Raw genomic sequence first — 16,089 nt, 5'->3', positions numbered from 1 at the left:
AACCATCAACTTCCGCCGCCCCCTTGGTACGGAGTGACCATTCTGGCCTGGGGTCAGGTATGTACGTACAGGCAGAATCTGAGGCCAGCGCCGAACTCCTACAGAGTACGGAACAATCTCTTGCTGCTCTATTGATCATTGAGTCCGGCTGTCCCCGCTTCCTTGATTTCCTACTTCTGTCAATACTTCTCAGACAGCGGGAACAGCGGGTGACAACCCCTCGATGGTGCACTCGGGCAATGGTTGCTTGACCCTTGCAATTGACTATTCAATTCGACAGACATTGTACCAAAGGCCCTTGGGCTCCGCCTATCCACTAATAATACATCTTCAAAGACAAGACGATAGCAGTTCGAAACGAGCATTCATAACAAATTCGGAGCACGAACGGGAATTGAGTTTCCCGAATATAATGCAAGTACCCAGCTCCGATAATTCCATTGTGCCTCACTCTGTTGAGTTAGCATGAGATACGGGACAAACGATCCTCAGGCGCTACGGACTTCGCAGAAAGGGAACATCGGCAATAGACAGTCCATGCAGAATCCCAACATCCAGAATCGACGATTTATGCCATGTCCACTTTCGCATACGAGTCTCACTACAAAAGTTTCGGCTCGGGCTGCAGTGTTACTGGTGAACACTTCGGGCTCCAAAATCTAAATGTTACTTCAATGCACTGGCATTCGTCAGCTCTGGAACCAATCCGTGGGATGATAATGCCAGGGTGACGGATCACGACGGCCCAAGAGCGACCAATTTCTTTCTTCTCAGCAAAGCTTGGATCCCTGCAACGCGTTTCAAGGCCACTCCAGCTCTCGTCCAGATCTAACCGCAAAGACCAAGGGCCCTAGGACTTCTCCGCATGCTTAAATTGCTGAGAGTGTTTTTGCAAGATGAGAAATAGGTATAAATATCGAACAGACTTCCCATGCTGGGTGATTATGGGCACTTTTTGCATCGTCCTAGGTGTAACCTGAGCAAGCAACGCGTGTCTTCCATCCACCATGGCTTAGCATTTCGATCTGGTGCTTGGGCACTCCGTATAGGCCTTTTGACTCCCTGCAGTTTTAGGTATAAATAGCAGGTGTCAGCAATCAGTCATATCACGAAATAAGCAATCCTGGTAGTCTTTTTACAAGCATCTGAACGACTTTCTTTGAGTCGGCGTCTTTTTTTCTTTTTTTTTTTTTTTTTTCCTTTCCCAGAAATAATTATTTCTCTGCCTAGTTCATGCAGACACTCGGAGAGCCTGTTTATGGAAATGAAATGCCTTTCTGCCTTAACTTTCTTTGGCGAGCTGTGGTGCCGTCTTTCCTACCATCTGCTGGAAAGAGTGCATAACGGACCTCCTAAGTCGACCAGACAAAAGCAGACTTGTGGATCAGTGTTGGCCTCTGTATGAGGCATCATACGTCTGCTACTTAATGCATTTGCGAGAGGAGCTCTGCATTGCTCTACGATGATCTCATTCTAAAAGTTACTCTCCCCATCCATGTTTGGAGTACGGAGTAGATAATCCTATATCACGTCAAGTCCACAACTGGTCGCTATTCAGATATTCCTTTTAAAGTAGAAGATACGGTGCCCGCCTATATAGGTGGGCTATGGGAGTTTTCAAGCGGGTAGACCTCTATCCAGAGAAGCAATTCTCCTCCGCCGGTCCCCCCTATCTTATTCTCCGTACTTCTTCTGTCCTTCACTCAGCATTACAGGTCAGCCCGGTCAGTAGTTCTTTATATTTTTACTCTCTATTCACATAGCGGAGCCCGCAAGCCAGTAACAACTTGTATAAGCCATGGCGGTCAAACCAACGCTTCTAGTCAGCTGGCCTGTCCGCCTCCATCTTTTGGCGGCACTTTGCCAGATTACGAATTTTTGTATGCAATTGCGTTGCCTTGATTCTTTTCCCCTTCTCCGGCCGTTCTCCTGCACCAAGTCCATGCACCACCAGCCACACTCACCCTGGTTTGGATTGCCTCGCAGTCCCATGCAATCCCAAGTGGACGTCGTTTGTCGAATCTCAAATAATTTCTCACAAATTAAACTTTTCTGTCCCGACCTTTCCAGTCTCTCGGGTTGGGTCAAGCAGAGGCGTATGTACGTGCCTGATAAAGGGTTCTAGGCAGGCTGCCTTTCAGTAAAGTGTGGCTATTGGCAAGAGAAAGATGCTGTGAAGAGAGATTGAAAATCATCCATGGCTCCAGAGTGTGTATAATAAATGAAAGAATTATACGTAGTTAGCCTTTGGTAAAGGTTAGTTCTTTGCCTGCTGTCTGTTATTAATCACAGTGGCAAGAAATTGGGGTGCTATCCTCCTGTCTCTATCCCGCAAACTTGGAGGAGGGTTTGTGCTGGTGATGCTTCAATATCGCCCGACAGGGAGTCTTCGTGCTTGCCAACAAGCTATTCGTCTTAATGATTGGCCATATTTGTCTGTCCGGAAGTCTGAAAAGAGCTTTCCGAGTTTCTGATTTGCAATTGGGCTGTCTTTCACTCAGAAAAGCCCTTCTGTCCCACTCACCGGGACCATGAGTGGGTTTATCAAGGGCCGGTGGGTGGTGAAGAGCCCACGGCGGCACACAAGGGATCAGCGACGATGAAACAGAACACAGTCCTAGCCGCCGTCACTTGCTAGCCGTCTCTCCATGTGAATAAAGGTTTCGCCCATTCATTTGTTTAGAAATTTCTCGGATGTTACTTCAGCTCTCAAACATCCCTTACCTTGTTTGACTAAATTCTCCGCCCATGTGCTGCCAGATCTCGCTCTCGAAAAGAGCTTCATTCATCCACACATACCCCTCTAAGTCCTCCTCACTTTCTAAAAGGTCTCGGTCCCAGCAGTCATCAAGCAACCTTGTGAGAGATGGGTTTCTTCAAGCGTCTCCGATCTAAAGTCAAAAATTCCGGTAGAAGCAAAAAGTCAGGGTACCTTGATCAAGATGCATATCATCAGTACTGCGGCAGACCTGCTAGGGACTACACAAAAAGGCTCCCCCCAACGTTGCTCCACAGCATCTTTGCCAGTGTATGCCCGCATTCGCTCGATGATTCTCTTACCTCGTCAGAGGAGTCAGTCACGGTAAATGACTGTATGCTTTGTGATATGCGCGACCTGGCTCACTGTGCGCTTGCTTGCCGCGCATGGTGCCGTGTTGCCCAGGAATTACTGTACGTCCTTATTTTCCCGCCCATAGGGGTTGGAGTTATTTTGCTTCGTGCAAGATAGCCCCATCAGTCGAAAGCTAACTGACGTCACACCGTCGTGGACTGTAGATATCAGCATGTCCGCATCGACGCCGTCCACTACTGCGAACTCGAGATCGAATTGGCCGCGAAGCGAAAGAAGTCCTCATGGTTAAACCACAATGCAGATCCTATCGATGCCCCGAGAACACGTCTACTGCTATTTATGCGGACCGTCAGAGAGTCAACGGACCTAGGAGAGCTGGTTCTCTCCTTGCGCATGCCCTACATGACACGGGAAGCGAGCAAGAGCGAGATAGCACGGACAATTTCTGTTCTTCCAAATTTACGATATGTCGACCTGCCGGCTGGAGTTTTCACGGACGATGCAGCGTCGCATTTCCTCAAGGTGGAATTGATGGCCAGGTGCCCCGATCTTCGCCGCATGAAATACGCTCATGGATCCGAACGGAGCCTTTCTACGATCCCGCACAAGCAACCTTGGGCAAATATCGAAGTCCTGGAACTCTCCAAGATCGCTGTCGAGCCGTCGTTGCTGCGCCAAGTGCTCGGCTGCTTCCCGCAACTACAAGACCTGAAGCTAGAGGAAATGCAATGGCTGGAGAGCTCCATTTTCGAGCTCATGCCTTCGTCGCCACCGTTTCCATCGTTGCAGCGACTTACCCTGCAAGATACCCCGAACGTCACCGCCAGGGGGCTAGCGGCCTACCTTTCTACACCTCAGAATATCCGTGCTCTGAAGCACCTTTCACTCCTTACCACCGGCGTTGTGCCACAAGAGCTACATGAAATCCTAACGCGAGCCACCTCCCTCGAAACACTGTCTATAATCCACGAGGTCACCCGTGCGTTTCCGACCGGAAGCGTCCCACTCCTGTGTTCCACATCCTTAACACTCCTCCACTACGAAATCACCTCTGAGCCGGGCGCCTATGGTGCTCAGCCAGTCTCCGCGTCGTACTACACATACCTGATGTCGTCTCTCCTCGCGGGCGACCTTCCGGCCTTAAACGTCCTTTACGTGCGTGACGCCCACTTCTCAGAGACATTAATGCTCGCCCCTCCACCGCGACTGCTAGGCGGCGGCGAAGGCGGTCCCCAGTCAGTCGGGAGAGGTTTCAACCAGTTGCTCGCTGTGTACAGCAAGGGTATGGACGAGCTGGAGTGGAACTTCACGACCTATGAACCTTTCGCTGGTTCTGAACGGCGTACAAGTGTTGCACGACCGCTCAGCCTCCACGGGGCGCAGCTAGGGCCGAGCTGGGGGGAGAACGCCCGTGAGAGTGTGCTTATGAATAACGGGGTCAACGGGTTTCTCGCTGTACCGTCAGACCAGCGGCCGAAGAGTAGCAGTGGATGGTCGCAAAAGGGCGCGCGGAGGGATCTATGGCGGTAGATGCTCGAGTGTTCACGCGGCTATCTTTTTGATTTTTTTTAGCTTCCTTTTTCCTTTTCTTATTCCTTTTCTGTGTCGACGGCTGGAATGACGACGTAATGACTAATGTGCCTTTATTCTTGCGCATCTGCATAGCTAATTGGAATTTTGTTCCTTCTCTTTGTGAAACTGAGCTGTTTTATACTATGGAATAAATGGAAAGCGCCGGTGCTTGGATTTGTTTTGTGACTTTCTCGATCCGGCTAAGTTAACCAGGGAAAATTCCTGATTACATAATCTTAAACCAAACAATGCAAACAGTATTTGTCGGCCCAAAAGCAGCAGCGACGACCGTGGTCCACTCCACTTCCCTTGTTCGAGATCCAGCCAATCAGGCTCCGCCAAAATAGGTCTCGCTTAACACTAGCGCCATCCTGTCGGAGGTATAAATAGGCCGCCTCCCCTCCACCGCCCCCGCGAAGTTTTCCTCCTCTTTTTTCTTCTTTTCTTCTCCATCCGAGTGCACGGGTCTTACGTTTCCAGTGAAGGTTCGCCTGAGGCAACGTTTTTGCTAGTTGAAAACTACAAACTTAGACCGCTCCAGTTGGTCTTCGGATCGGCTGGGAATTTTTGAAAAAATTTGTCTTTAAATCCCTCCTGGATGAACTGACCATAGTGGTTTATGTCTCCGGATATAGGGGCTTCAAGACCTTAAGTGGCTTGACTTGGGGGACTTCGCAACGAACCTGAGTCGCTTCTTGTGGTTGAAACTGTTGGCATATTATCTTCTTTTCACTGGTTTGGTCTCCTTGCGAGGCCTTGCAGAGAAGGGAATACGGAATTGGTCTTGGGGCTTTGTGTGTTTGGACGGGCGGGAGAGAGGCTGTCGTAAGGGGAGAATTTGGCATACCACCTATAATTTGTCACATCTACTGAGGTGCTGCAGAGTATGTACAGTAAGGTTCGAAACCGCCTTCCATTTCCCACAAGCCAGACTCAGTTTCCAAACCCTAACGCCAAGGTGCTAATGAATGAACTAGCCCTATATAGTTAGCGTCTATTCTAGATGTATTTGGAAACTTGAACGTAACAAGCCTGAACCGAATGTAGACAAAATGCCATGGTTCAGTATTGTATCAAAAATATGTGCTACCTCGTTCCCCCACCTCCATCATTGAACCAAAGGCAACATCCATAATTTACACAGAAATGTGCTTGGCATGGGTAACCACTATCTGCACTAAATGGCGCGAAATCTTGAAGATTGGAAGCAGAAATTAATCAGTTGTATGATACACAGCAAAAAATTTACTACTGCTCAGATTGCTGATGCTGCTGAATGCAGTGAGTGTTCAGTCATAAATATTTACACAAATTTATGGTTGTTTGGCAGTGAAAGACCACTGCTGAATTGTGAAGATCATCCACAAAGCATGACTCCATCTATGCTTGAAGCTCTTTGTGATTATCTCACCAAAAAGCCTGGCCTATATCTTGAAGAGATGGTGGTTTTTTTGTATGATGAATTCAACATTTCAATATCACTTTCCAGTATTAAAAGAACTCTTTCCTCTGAAGACTGGACAAAAAAGAAATGCTAATAAAGAGCAAAAGAGCAGAATCCAGATTTACAAGATTTCTATCTCCACAAACTATCTAATTTCCATTTATATCATCTGGTTTATGTTGATAAGTCTGGGTGTGACAAACAGATAGGATTTAGAAGAACAGATTGATTTTTAGTTGGAGTGACACCAGTTTAAGTAACAAGACTTCATCAGAATCAACATTATCAGATCTTGCCTGTCTATACTTAAGATGATATCATTCTTTCTCATGTCTTTACAGACTCAATCAATACTGCTGTTTTTGAAGACTTCATTAAGCAGCTTCTCCAGCATTGTAGAAGATGGCCAGATCTAAAGTCTGTACTTGTTATAAATAACACATCTTTTTATTACTCTGACAAGATTATAGAGATGTGCTCTGAAGCAGAAGTGAAAGTGTTGTACCTACCATTATATTTATCAGACTTGAATCCCATCAAGAAGTTCTTTACAGAGCTGAAGAGTTACATTAAGCAAAACTGGCATTTATATAAGATGTTTTCTGATCAAGGTTTTGATACCTTCCTTCAAAGGTGTGTTGATGTGGTTGGTGAGAGAAAAGAGAGTGCCGAAGGTCACTTTTGACATGCTGGTCTAACAATTGAAGAACATAATGAGGAGATACATGTATGAGTTGGAAGAGCCTTCACATTTACTTTTAACGTGCTGCAGGAAAGAATAATTCATTTGAAGTTTTCGTCCATCGTACATCCTACCACTTTTTCCTGCAATTTCTGGCGATATGACCTGGCTTTCCACAATTAAAACATAGCTCACCCAGTCTCCGTTCCTCATGAAGTTGATCTTCAGTCTGCTTTGCTCTCCTGATCATACCCTCCAGAGTACTAGGCATCTCCCCACACTGAGAAATCCTATTCTGAATTTCGTCTTTAAGCCCCACGAAGAAAAGAGACGCATGGTATGTCTCCCGTGAAATCTTGCTTCTGAGCCACTCAAATTCTGCGGCATAATCTGCTGCACTTCCGATTTGTACAAGGCGCTGAAATCTGATAGCGGCTTCCATTTCGGTGAGGCTCGCATCTGGTGTGAACATTTTTCCTAGTAATAATTTATAGTTAGCACAATCACATCAGCATGGTGAAGGATACCAAAATTACCGGGCGGCCGTCAAGAGCTGATAATCAGTGTAGGCTATTCGAAGGGTAATAGGTGACGGTACTTTAAGAGGTTCTCTTGGTAAGACCTACTCATGGGGCCCTGCAATAAACCAAGAATAGGGAAACAGCACAGCGAAAGTGCACGTTAATTTTCCTATAGGAAAGTCGCACCGAACTGGTGATTAGACCATAGTTTTATATTGGAGTCAAATTCTCGATGCTGCCCCCCTTCTCTCTCCATGAACTTTCCTGCGTCCGCCGTGGCAGGCAGAGATTGGTGGTTCTAACACAGCCAGCCTTGTTCACGATAGAGCGGATTGGTTACATCTAGGTAGGTCAGGGGCACGTGCCATATGGGATAACTAGCGGGTACCGACGCCAAATTGGATTTGGGACAGGTCTGGCTCGGACTGTCTATCAAAACAAACAAGGCAAGCAAGACCAACTCTCATCATCCCGTGGCTTAGAATGAGCTACAACCGAAAGTTTTTCCAGCCTACAACAGTACCACCTGCGAAGAATCTCCGCAAAACTCAGGGAGCTTCTGCATCACAGCAGACACCAGCACAACCCCTGGGAGCTGAAGATTGCGTAGTAACAGCCAACTGCGAGCAAAGCTTGCGCCGCTTTGATGGTCTCACTTCTGCTCGCAACATAATCGTCGTCCAAGTTGTCGGAGGCATTGCTCTGGCTCTGGTTGCCTGTTTCGCGCTGGATAGATAGGATGACACATGGGTGAGGAGGAAAGATGGGATACATCATGTACAGTAGAATATGTACGCTTGTTTGAGTCTCCCTTTTGGAAGGTCGGCTTCCTAAGACGCGGACAGTGAGATTGTGAGCGAACAGTAAGGGATTCATATTTTAGGAGGACATACCAAACACATTTTAAGGCCTTCAACTGTTTCTTCTTCCTCGTCCAAAAAAGCTCGCTCTCTGTCTGTGATGCGGTGCTCGTCATAGGTATTTGCTCGATTAAAATCAATCCAAACAACCCGCTCAGGGTCGTCCTTGACGATGAGCATGTTCCTGGGTTTTGGGTCTCCATGCTCTACAAGCGCTTTGTGTATCTCACGGATGCCCTCAAGAAATTTGTTCATCCGAGCTTGTGTGTAGTTGTTAACCGAGCATCTCAAGGTTTGGGATGTATTCCAGGAAGATGGCACTGGGTGGGTATTCATCGTTGACAAACGTGCGTAGGTAAGGCTGGCATGGCTTTGGATCAAACTTGTCCATGGTGCCAAAGAATTGAGGGACGATCCGTTGCTCACATATTCCTCGCTCTTTCAAACGACGGTAGGCAGTCGACTCAAGGATGTGGATGTCGAGTTCGCGATCTGGCTCATAGTATCGTCGTGGACCTCGTCCGTGATGCTATCACTTTGTAATTAGTTGTATACCAGCTAGAGCATACAGTAATCAATCAATGGCCTGGCCTATGGCTCAGACAGGGCCCTCACCACTTTCATGACACATTGCTGTCCGCGAACAACAGTGAGGAATACCTCAGAGAACTCAGAGGCAAAAAGCTTTTTCTTGAAGACAACTTCAGCTGGTCTGACATTGTCCAGCTCCATTTTTTGTCTCTTCCCTTTCCTCTTTCTTTTCAGTGGAAGTGTGACCATGCACGGCTGCCAGAGCAGGACGAAGGACAAGCGATTGGTTGTTTGTTTTGGAAATTCTTGTTTGACATGTTTGCTTTGTTTAAGTAAGCTACGCCCGGAAAATGGCGCAGCCAAGCCGGCAAGCGCAGGATCCCTTGTGGGACGAGCCGCAAATCCCAGTAGTCAGGCAGCAATGCAGAGGTAAAGTTATGACCGGATTAGCCCAGCTGCATGCGCCTCTCTGGAGCTGGCGCTTGCTTGCTAGAAGCGGAAGGAGAGAAACAACAAGTGGTGGCAGCCTTCTATTTTGTGCCAGCAAACCTGGAAGAAGAGGGGTTTGTGTAGTCTTTCAGATTTTCGGATATAAAATTCGCGTGGGATGCCCAAGTTGATCTGTTACCCAGCAAAGACTAAAACACTTCTTCCTCACATATATATATAAATATGTATTTCAAAATGGCGAATCAGATATCGCTTTTGACCTATTTGCAAAATGCCTTGCCCGCAATTCCAACAAATGCGCCCCCGGTTCCAGGGCCCAACACCACCAATGGTGCATACAACGCAAACGATATCCAAACCACAGCAGTCTGGAATGGTTTCAACTTGAATATCCTTCTTCCAGCATTCCAGAATCTCTTAGCTCAAGTGCACCTTATGCCAGACCCTATGCCAGCATCCCCACCACGTCCCATCACGGCAGAGAATGCCCTCAGAAGTAAAGTTTCTGAATACGTCTTCCCAGAGTGCGACGAGCCCTTCGAGCTGCTTTTGACCATTTGGGCCTGGCCAACCAGCTGAACGGTCTAACTCCTGTCTCGTTTGATGTTGGAGAGAGCGCGGAAATCATTGACGGCTTCAAGCCGGACACCGCTTATTTTGAAGTGGCACTGCCAGCGGGCACTGGTCCCAACCGCGCTCCAGGGGATATTAAGCCATCCTGGAAATGGAATACGCCGATGGCCACCAATTTAATCCCAGGAGTTCGCAAGGAGTATCGCCAAGCACTCAGCCAGGTCAACTGGTACATGAAGCAGCACAAGGCTCGATATGGTTTCCTTCTTACGGATGTTGAATTAGTCGTGTTCCGACGCCTGCGACAATGGCAACCTCGAGCTTGCTCCAGCAATCCCCTTCACGGCTGGTGGCACACCAACACAGCCTCAGTTGACGGTAATTTTTGCACTCTGGTGCCTCGGAATGATGGCTGCACATGATGGGCCCGGTGGATGGGAGATGTGATGTGGCACTGGCTCTGAGCCATTATATGGGCTGATTTTATGCAGTACTGTTCCAGTTTGAGCTCTGATTTGCTGTCAGATAAAAGATGTGTTTACTGAAGACAGAGTGTGAAAATTGATATGTTGGTGGCTTACTATAAAACAACTCGTTGAGGGTACGGTAAAAAAATAGCTGAGACCACCTTCAGTAAACACTCGAATCCTCCCTGCAGGCCAGCTTACTCGCTTATTGAATGCTGCAATCCTCGACCTTTAATGTAGCAAAGGCAAGGAGATCTTGGCCCTTATTCTTTCAAAGTGCATATATTTCTTTGGATACACAGGCCAGGTATAATTCTCTGCTCAGCCATTATTAACACCTAAGTTACACCTTCATTCATATGACCAGCAAGGTTCAAAGCAAAACTAATTTCCAATTAGCCTACCACTTCATAAAGTTGGTCTTGAAGGATACTGCACCACAACTTAATCGGCCATTTCATCAAAATTCTCCTCAACGCGTCCCTGGTGGGACAATATTCTCTTCGCAATGGTGGCCCATTTGTGGATATCTTGAATGAAATATCATGCAGTTCCCTTCATTACTTCTTGTTCAAGAAGAAACTTGACATGTTCCTGATCTTCATACACCAGTTCAAGGTCAAGACCATGTGAGAGAGTTATATCACATGCCTTTCTCCAATCAGCTTTATGTGTCTTATCAGTCACTTGTTGTTCCTGCCATTTGCAGTATTCCTTCACAGCTTCATCTTGGGGCCCAGATAATTTGAGTTGTTCATTGGAATGTTCAAACTTGGGTGATGAAATGGCTGCGACAGAGCCATGAGTGCTATGCCCTGGTAGAACATTGATGTTAATTGGAGGATATGGAGCCCCTGCTGTGATGTTATGAGCTTTTCCTGATCCCTTTTCAAATCTTCTTTGAGCCTCCATGTATAATGCTTCTTGGATATTGTCAGGGACATCTTGGTGATTTTCTAGTTTCCCGCCATTATCCACATGTTTAATAAGGCTTGTCAGATGAGTTGTTCTAAGTTTGTAGTGCTTCCTCTGCTTAGGATCCTGCCAGCATCACTGTCCATAGTGGCATGAGGGTACAGAACATTGTGTGAGATTGTACACATGCCTCCAGATTGAAGGTTGTCCAGAGCTCTCCTCTTCAGCATCAATCTGTGCATCTTGTTTGGCAAGCATTCTTCTGGTTGCTGAAGAAGTATTTTGTTTGTCTACTTTTTTGGACACATGTGTAGGGCAATTGTTGTCATGCATATATTTAAAAGAAATAGAAACTGTGGGCTTTTTACCCATGTGGATCAGATTGCTCCACTTGCAGAGCTGCCTCTCCACTGGTATCCAGTCAATGTTAGTAGATTTATAGAGTTTCTCAAGATTGCTCTGAGAACAATCCTTTACTGATACCACAATTGCTGTGTTCTCTGATCAGACCCATCAATCATGTTTTTTCTTGTGCACCAATCCCTCAATTTTTGGTTTTAGATGCTTTTTTCAGTACTCACTGGGAGCTACAATCAAGTCTTGCTTGGTCTCCCTAGCCTCAACTCTATGATTGATTATGATCCTCCATGCAATTGTGTAGCAAATATAATTTGGTGGCTGCTCTTTATAGTCTTTGCCCTTCATCCATTTGGCCAATGGGAGAAATTCAAGGTGATCATGCGTTTGGAGGGCATGATCTGGAGTAGGACTGAGGGAATCAAGCATAAAGTAGCCTGGTGTTGGGGCAAATTGTAAACCTTCCTCCCATGTACCCATCACTTGGGACTGAGAGGCATTGTCATAGCTAAATTGGCTATTGGACATTTTTCAAAAACCTAAATCTCTTTTGGGAGACCTCGCAATACGCCTGTGGAGTTAGCCTGTAACAGTCTCATGTTCACACCAAAGGCATCTTGTAGTTCAAACTTAGGAGTATTCATACCAATAAAGCTTTGCCTTCCAAAACTTCGTCTGGGGAAAGTAGAGGCCGGGAGAGTAGGAGAGTTTGGGATTCAGGGGATGCAACGAAAACCATGGAAATGGGTGGTTGACAGACCAAACACATTCTGCCCACTTGGCAGGTTTGCAAAGAAGCTTCCAGCACCATTTCCAGTACAAGTTTCGAGATGTCGTGTAATATTGATACTTAATCATTACAAAGTATATTACACAAGATTCGCAGATGAATCCAAATGCGGTTTAGTTTAAGACGTTAGAGGCTTGGCATTAGGGTTTGGAAACAAATTCTGGCTTGCGAGACCTGGAAGGCGGTTTCGAACCTTACTGTATCTTTTGAAAACTTGTAGCCGTATGGAGTACTGTGTGTGTCAAAAGGCAAAAAACCCATCAATTCATTCAGCGTTTGATATGTAAGTTATCCCGAAAGGGTAAATTTGACCATATGTGTTCGTAAAAACGTCCCAAAGTCCCAGGCCATCATCGGCCGTTATCATCTAGGGGGTATCATTGATCCTCTCCATTCCCACCGCACGTTGTGTCCCTCATCATCATAAAACCTGGTCCCATAAAAGAAAAAAAAAAAAGAAAGAAAAGGAAAAGGAAACCCAGAAAGGCCATGTATTCAGTATCCTTCCCCAGTATGCACAGTCCGCTCCTCTCGCTTCTCTCTATCAGTCACCGGTGCGCGTCCGTATCCATCCACTCCAGCGCCGAGATGCTCAACATTTCGCAGTAAACTCCCCTCTGTAAATCGATTTGGCTCAGAAACATCAAGGAGGGGTCGACCGTTGGTCTGCCTGCTTCCCGTTGCGACACCACGCCCTGTTTGGGCAGAACCTTGACCATGGCTCAACTTGTTCCGCGCGAGCAAACCCGTCGATATAAATGGCGATTCCGGAGGTGGCGGCGAAGTCCCCAACGCGGCTGCACCTAGATGGTGTGCGGTAGCACGTGTCGTGTTTGAGCGTTGCCGCCCACGTGAAGAGGGCGCGAACTGTTCTGGTGCAGGGACCTGCGAGGTCATTGTTCCACTCCGCTGTGGTTTGCGCCAGGTGGTGGCGCTGGGAACGACGATTGCACCCGGGCAGAGCTCCGGTCCAGTTGCATTATCGACGAGGAGCGTTCCAGGCTGGGCAGCCACGCCTCGACCCTTGCGGGCGTGATGAGGTGGCTCTTGATACGTTGGTGTTAGATCGACAAGAGGCCTTTGAGGCTGTTGAATGGACTTTGCACGGTGGCGGCCGGGGGGAGAACTGATGGTGTTTTCCCCGCTTGGAGGCTTGCCCGAGGTTTGTCCGGGACGGTCCGAAGGGCGTATGGATGTTTCTAGGTTATTTAGCAAACCATGTGCGGTGAAGGGACCATTCTGTTCAGCCTGCTCCTTCTCACGTTCCCGCATTGCATTCTGACGCTGGGTGTAAGTGCGGCCCAAAAGGCCTGTTGACGCAAAAGGCTCACCAACTGTAGACTGGTCTCGCTGAGTTGCTGTTGTTTGGCTACGTCCACGCTTCTGGGCACTAGCACGGCTTGTGTTCTTTGGTGAAGGTGGAGCTGAAGCTAAGGGCGTACTGGAATGATTGTTCATGGAAGTAGCCATCCAGCTTGACCGTTTCTTTGATGTTGGCGGGCTTTCATCTGAAGGAGTGACTGGTCTGGCAGCAATTTCATTCGCGAGTGCATCCAGGTCTACTAACGGCTTGAACGAACCAAGCTGATATGGAGTAGATTCCATAGAGTACCGGTTCGTATTAGGTTGGGATGCTCTGTTTGCATTCGAATGGGTTTCAGGTTTGCCGTTCGAGCTACCTTCGCCCATGACACTCACAAGATACCAACTGCGCCATTGTTGCACAGCATTATACCACTGACAACCGGTGTCCGAGCCACTCATAGAAAAGTAGTGAGCGAAATTGTCGCTCGTAAGGAACATGCTTGCCTTTTGCTGACTTTTGATTACGAAGCACAGCTTCTTGGGCGGCTTTATCCGCCGATAATCCCGCTTTTGAGGGCAGTAAATATCGAAATCGGACATGTGGCATATATTCATTGACTCTCCGCCCGGTTTCTTCGCCATGAGAATTTGTCCATCAGACCGGATGGTGATATACCGCTTGTCCCATTTTCCCTGGCGTTGGGAGTGGTAAATGTGGAATGTCGCATCTTTTGGTGGCTTTCGAGGTGCAGTTCGAACGTCGAGGCCTTCGCTCACGTCTTCGCTTGGAGCCGTAACGACTTCTAGGTGATTCTGCGTGTCATCATCCCAGGAGTTCAGAACTTCCCGGACATGTTCGTATCTTCTCAATGGTCGTTCTATACCGAGCTGCTTGAAAGTCTCCATCAGAATCGCAGCTTTTGGGTCGATCTGTTCGCTCAGACAATTTGCGGCGGAGTACAAAAGGTCCTGAACTTTGGTAGTCGGGGTAATTGGGAGATTTATGAAGGAGTCATTGCAGACGATCAACACTTTACGTTCTCCCGCATTGACCGCAGAAACCGGCGTGTCATCGGGGAATCCGCTCTGGAGATCCTTCGGATCAATCAATTTGGGCGATGATATTAAGTTCTTCAAATCCTCCCTGGCCTCCCGTTGGGCCTTTGAAGATCCATTCGTGTCAATGCCTTTGATGCGGGACAAAAGGCCGCCTTTTTCCTTCACAAGCTTCTTGCCTGAACTCGGTCTGTTATGCACCGCTGCTGCTCTTTCATTTGCAAGGAGCTCTTCGCGAGTATTTCTCTGAAGGTCTACTGGTGGTATTTCGCTGTCCTGTCTTTGTTCATGTTGCAAAGGAGATGTCGGGACATGAATATTTTCAGGCCTTCCACGAGTCCGCTTGGAATCCGCCTCATCTTCACCCCCGCTGGAGTACATGTCTCTTGAATATGACGGACGGGTCGCTCCTGCAGACATTGGGGGAGACGATTCCTCATTCTCGCGACGTCGATCCAGGGATCTCCTCCCTAAAATTCGCGAGAAATTTCCAATCTTTGGGCTCGATGGCTGTGAGAGAGCCTGCCTCGGCGCATCGTAGAAAGATGTAGCCGTGAATCCATGTCCTTGGTCTGGAGAATGCGCTTGAGACTGCGAGGCCTCCTGGCTCATCCTGGTATTATCGATCCAGTTCTCTATGTCCGCAAATTGTCGATTTTGCAATAGCGGGCCCGGTGGAGGCGGCGGAGGGATTGAAGTAACGATCCTGGTAGGCTTCGCATGTCGATAGCGAGACATGCTCCGCTTGATCGATTCATTTTGAGAGTTCGCAATTGAACAATTGCTTGACGGATTGGCAGGCAGAGGAGGAGGCGCACTCGAACCGGAACGCTGCACGCCCGGAGCTGCAGCTCTTCTCACCGATCGATACCGGGAAAATTTCGCTGGCTGCTGCGCTTGGACCAGTGATGAAGCACCGCAGTTCTGATCCATAACAGCGACATCTGCATGCGCCAAAGGCTTTCGCATATGTGGTCCAGGTATTCCAACGTCGCTATCGTCGCACGTAACAGTGATCGCATGCAAACCAGTTTCCAAAGTTTTCTGCTGGCGGTGGATCGTAGAGGGTTTGCCCGGTCGCTCTGGATTTCTCTCGGGGAGACTGCCAATGAGATGTGGCAAGAACCGGTAAACGAGAACCGGCGAGCTGTCTGGTAACTTGGCAGGTAGATGTCAACAGGAAACGGTCAAACTCAATTCGAAATTGAAATAGTGGTAAGCTGTCAGACCAGGCCATGGAATGGACTCTGAAGAGGTCAATTCCAGCATTCATATGTGCTCAGCTCTTTTGAAACCCCCTCCGCGCAAGTGAATTCGCTCTTGGGGAGGCAAATAAAGAGGGTTGGGGGGAGCAAAAAAAAAAAAAAAAAGGAGAGAACATGCGCTAGCTAGCTAACTCACTATTTATTTAATTAATGCAGGCTTGTCAACCTAGCCCTTTGAACGAGAGACAAAACAAGGCATTCCCATGATCTCACCACGCAAACTTATTG

At 47.7% G+C, this 16,089-nt stretch overlaps 7 protein-coding genes across 7 annotated transcripts; 2 read left to right on the top strand and 5 right to left on the bottom strand.

Annotated features, from left to right (window-relative positions):
- The first annotated feature begins 2,754 nt into the window (after positions 1-2,754).
- Positions 2,755-4,780, top strand: D8B26_006319 (uncharacterized protein). Its single transcript, XM_003069695.2, has 2 exons — positions 2,755-3,171; positions 3,277-4,780. Exons 1-2 carry the CDS (start codon positions 2,867-2,869, stop codon positions 4,601-4,603), a joined length of 1,632 nt encoding a protein of 543 aa, XP_003069741.1. The 5' UTR covers positions 2,755-2,866; the 3' UTR covers positions 4,604-4,780.
- Positions 4,781-6,901: 2,121 nt separating this feature from the next.
- D8B26_006318 (uncharacterized protein) lies at positions 6,902-7,243 on the bottom strand (the record flags this gene model as incomplete). The annotated part of the gene is made up of 1 exon (XM_066125150.1): positions 6,902-7,243. One exon carries the CDS (start codon positions 7,241-7,243, stop codon positions 6,902-6,904), a length of 342 nt encoding a protein of 113 aa, XP_065981231.1.
- An 822-nt stretch (positions 7,244-8,065) lies between these two features.
- On the bottom strand, positions 8,066-8,332 carry D8B26_006317 (uncharacterized protein; the record flags this gene model as incomplete). Its single annotated transcript, XM_066125149.1, has 2 exons — positions 8,066-8,122; positions 8,186-8,332. The coding sequence occupies 2 exons, from the start codon at positions 8,330-8,332 to the stop codon at positions 8,066-8,068; spliced, it is 204 nt and encodes a 67-aa protein (XP_065981230.1).
- Positions 8,333-8,426: 94 nt separating this feature from the next.
- Positions 8,427-8,884, bottom strand: D8B26_006316 (uncharacterized protein; the record flags this gene model as incomplete). The annotated part of the gene is made up of 2 exons (XM_003069696.2): positions 8,427-8,681; positions 8,768-8,884. 2 exons carry the CDS (start codon positions 8,882-8,884, stop codon positions 8,427-8,429), a joined length of 372 nt encoding a protein of 123 aa, XP_003069742.2.
- Positions 8,885-9,355: 471 nt separating this feature from the next.
- On the top strand, positions 9,356-9,712 carry D8B26_006315 (uncharacterized protein; the record flags this gene model as incomplete). Its single annotated transcript, XM_066125148.1, has 1 exon — positions 9,356-9,712. The coding sequence occupies one exon, from the start codon at positions 9,356-9,358 to the stop codon at positions 9,710-9,712; it is 357 nt and encodes a 118-aa protein (XP_065981229.1).
- Positions 9,713-11,658: 1,946 nt separating this feature from the next.
- Positions 11,659-12,061, bottom strand: D8B26_006314 (uncharacterized protein; the record flags this gene model as incomplete). Its single annotated transcript, XM_066125147.1, has 2 exons — positions 11,659-11,934; positions 12,053-12,061. 2 exons carry the CDS (start codon positions 12,059-12,061, stop codon positions 11,659-11,661), a joined length of 285 nt encoding a protein of 94 aa, XP_065981228.1.
- A 669-nt stretch (positions 12,062-12,730) lies between these two features.
- D8B26_006313 (uncharacterized protein) lies at positions 12,731-15,575 on the bottom strand (the record flags this gene model as incomplete). Its single annotated transcript, XM_003069697.2, has 1 exon — positions 12,731-15,575. Exon 1 carries the CDS (start codon positions 15,563-15,565, stop codon positions 12,731-12,733), a length of 2,835 nt encoding a protein of 944 aa, XP_003069743.1. The 5' UTR covers positions 15,566-15,575.
- Between the last annotated feature and the right edge of the window lie 514 nt (positions 15,576-16,089).

The sequence above is a fragment of the Coccidioides posadasii genome, chromosome 3 (assembly GCF_018416015.2).
Source record: "Coccidioides posadasii str. Silveira chromosome 3, complete sequence".
Lineage (NCBI taxonomy): Eukaryota > Fungi > Ascomycota > Eurotiomycetes > Onygenales > Onygenaceae > Coccidioides > Coccidioides posadasii.
The sequence above is the reverse complement of the archived record's forward strand: the minus strand, read 5'-3'. Positions and strand labels throughout refer to the sequence as shown.

Excerpts from the sequence above, each read along its gene's own strand:
- D8B26_006319 (XM_003069695.2), top strand. The coding sequence starts at position 2,867 with ATGGGTTTCTTCAAGCGTCTCCGATCTAAAGTCAAAAATTCCGGTAGA. Across the intron at positions 3,172-3,276 it reads CGTGTTGCCCAGGAATTACT|ATATCAGCATGTCCGCATCG; the intron begins GTACGTCCTTAT and ends CGTGGACTGTAG.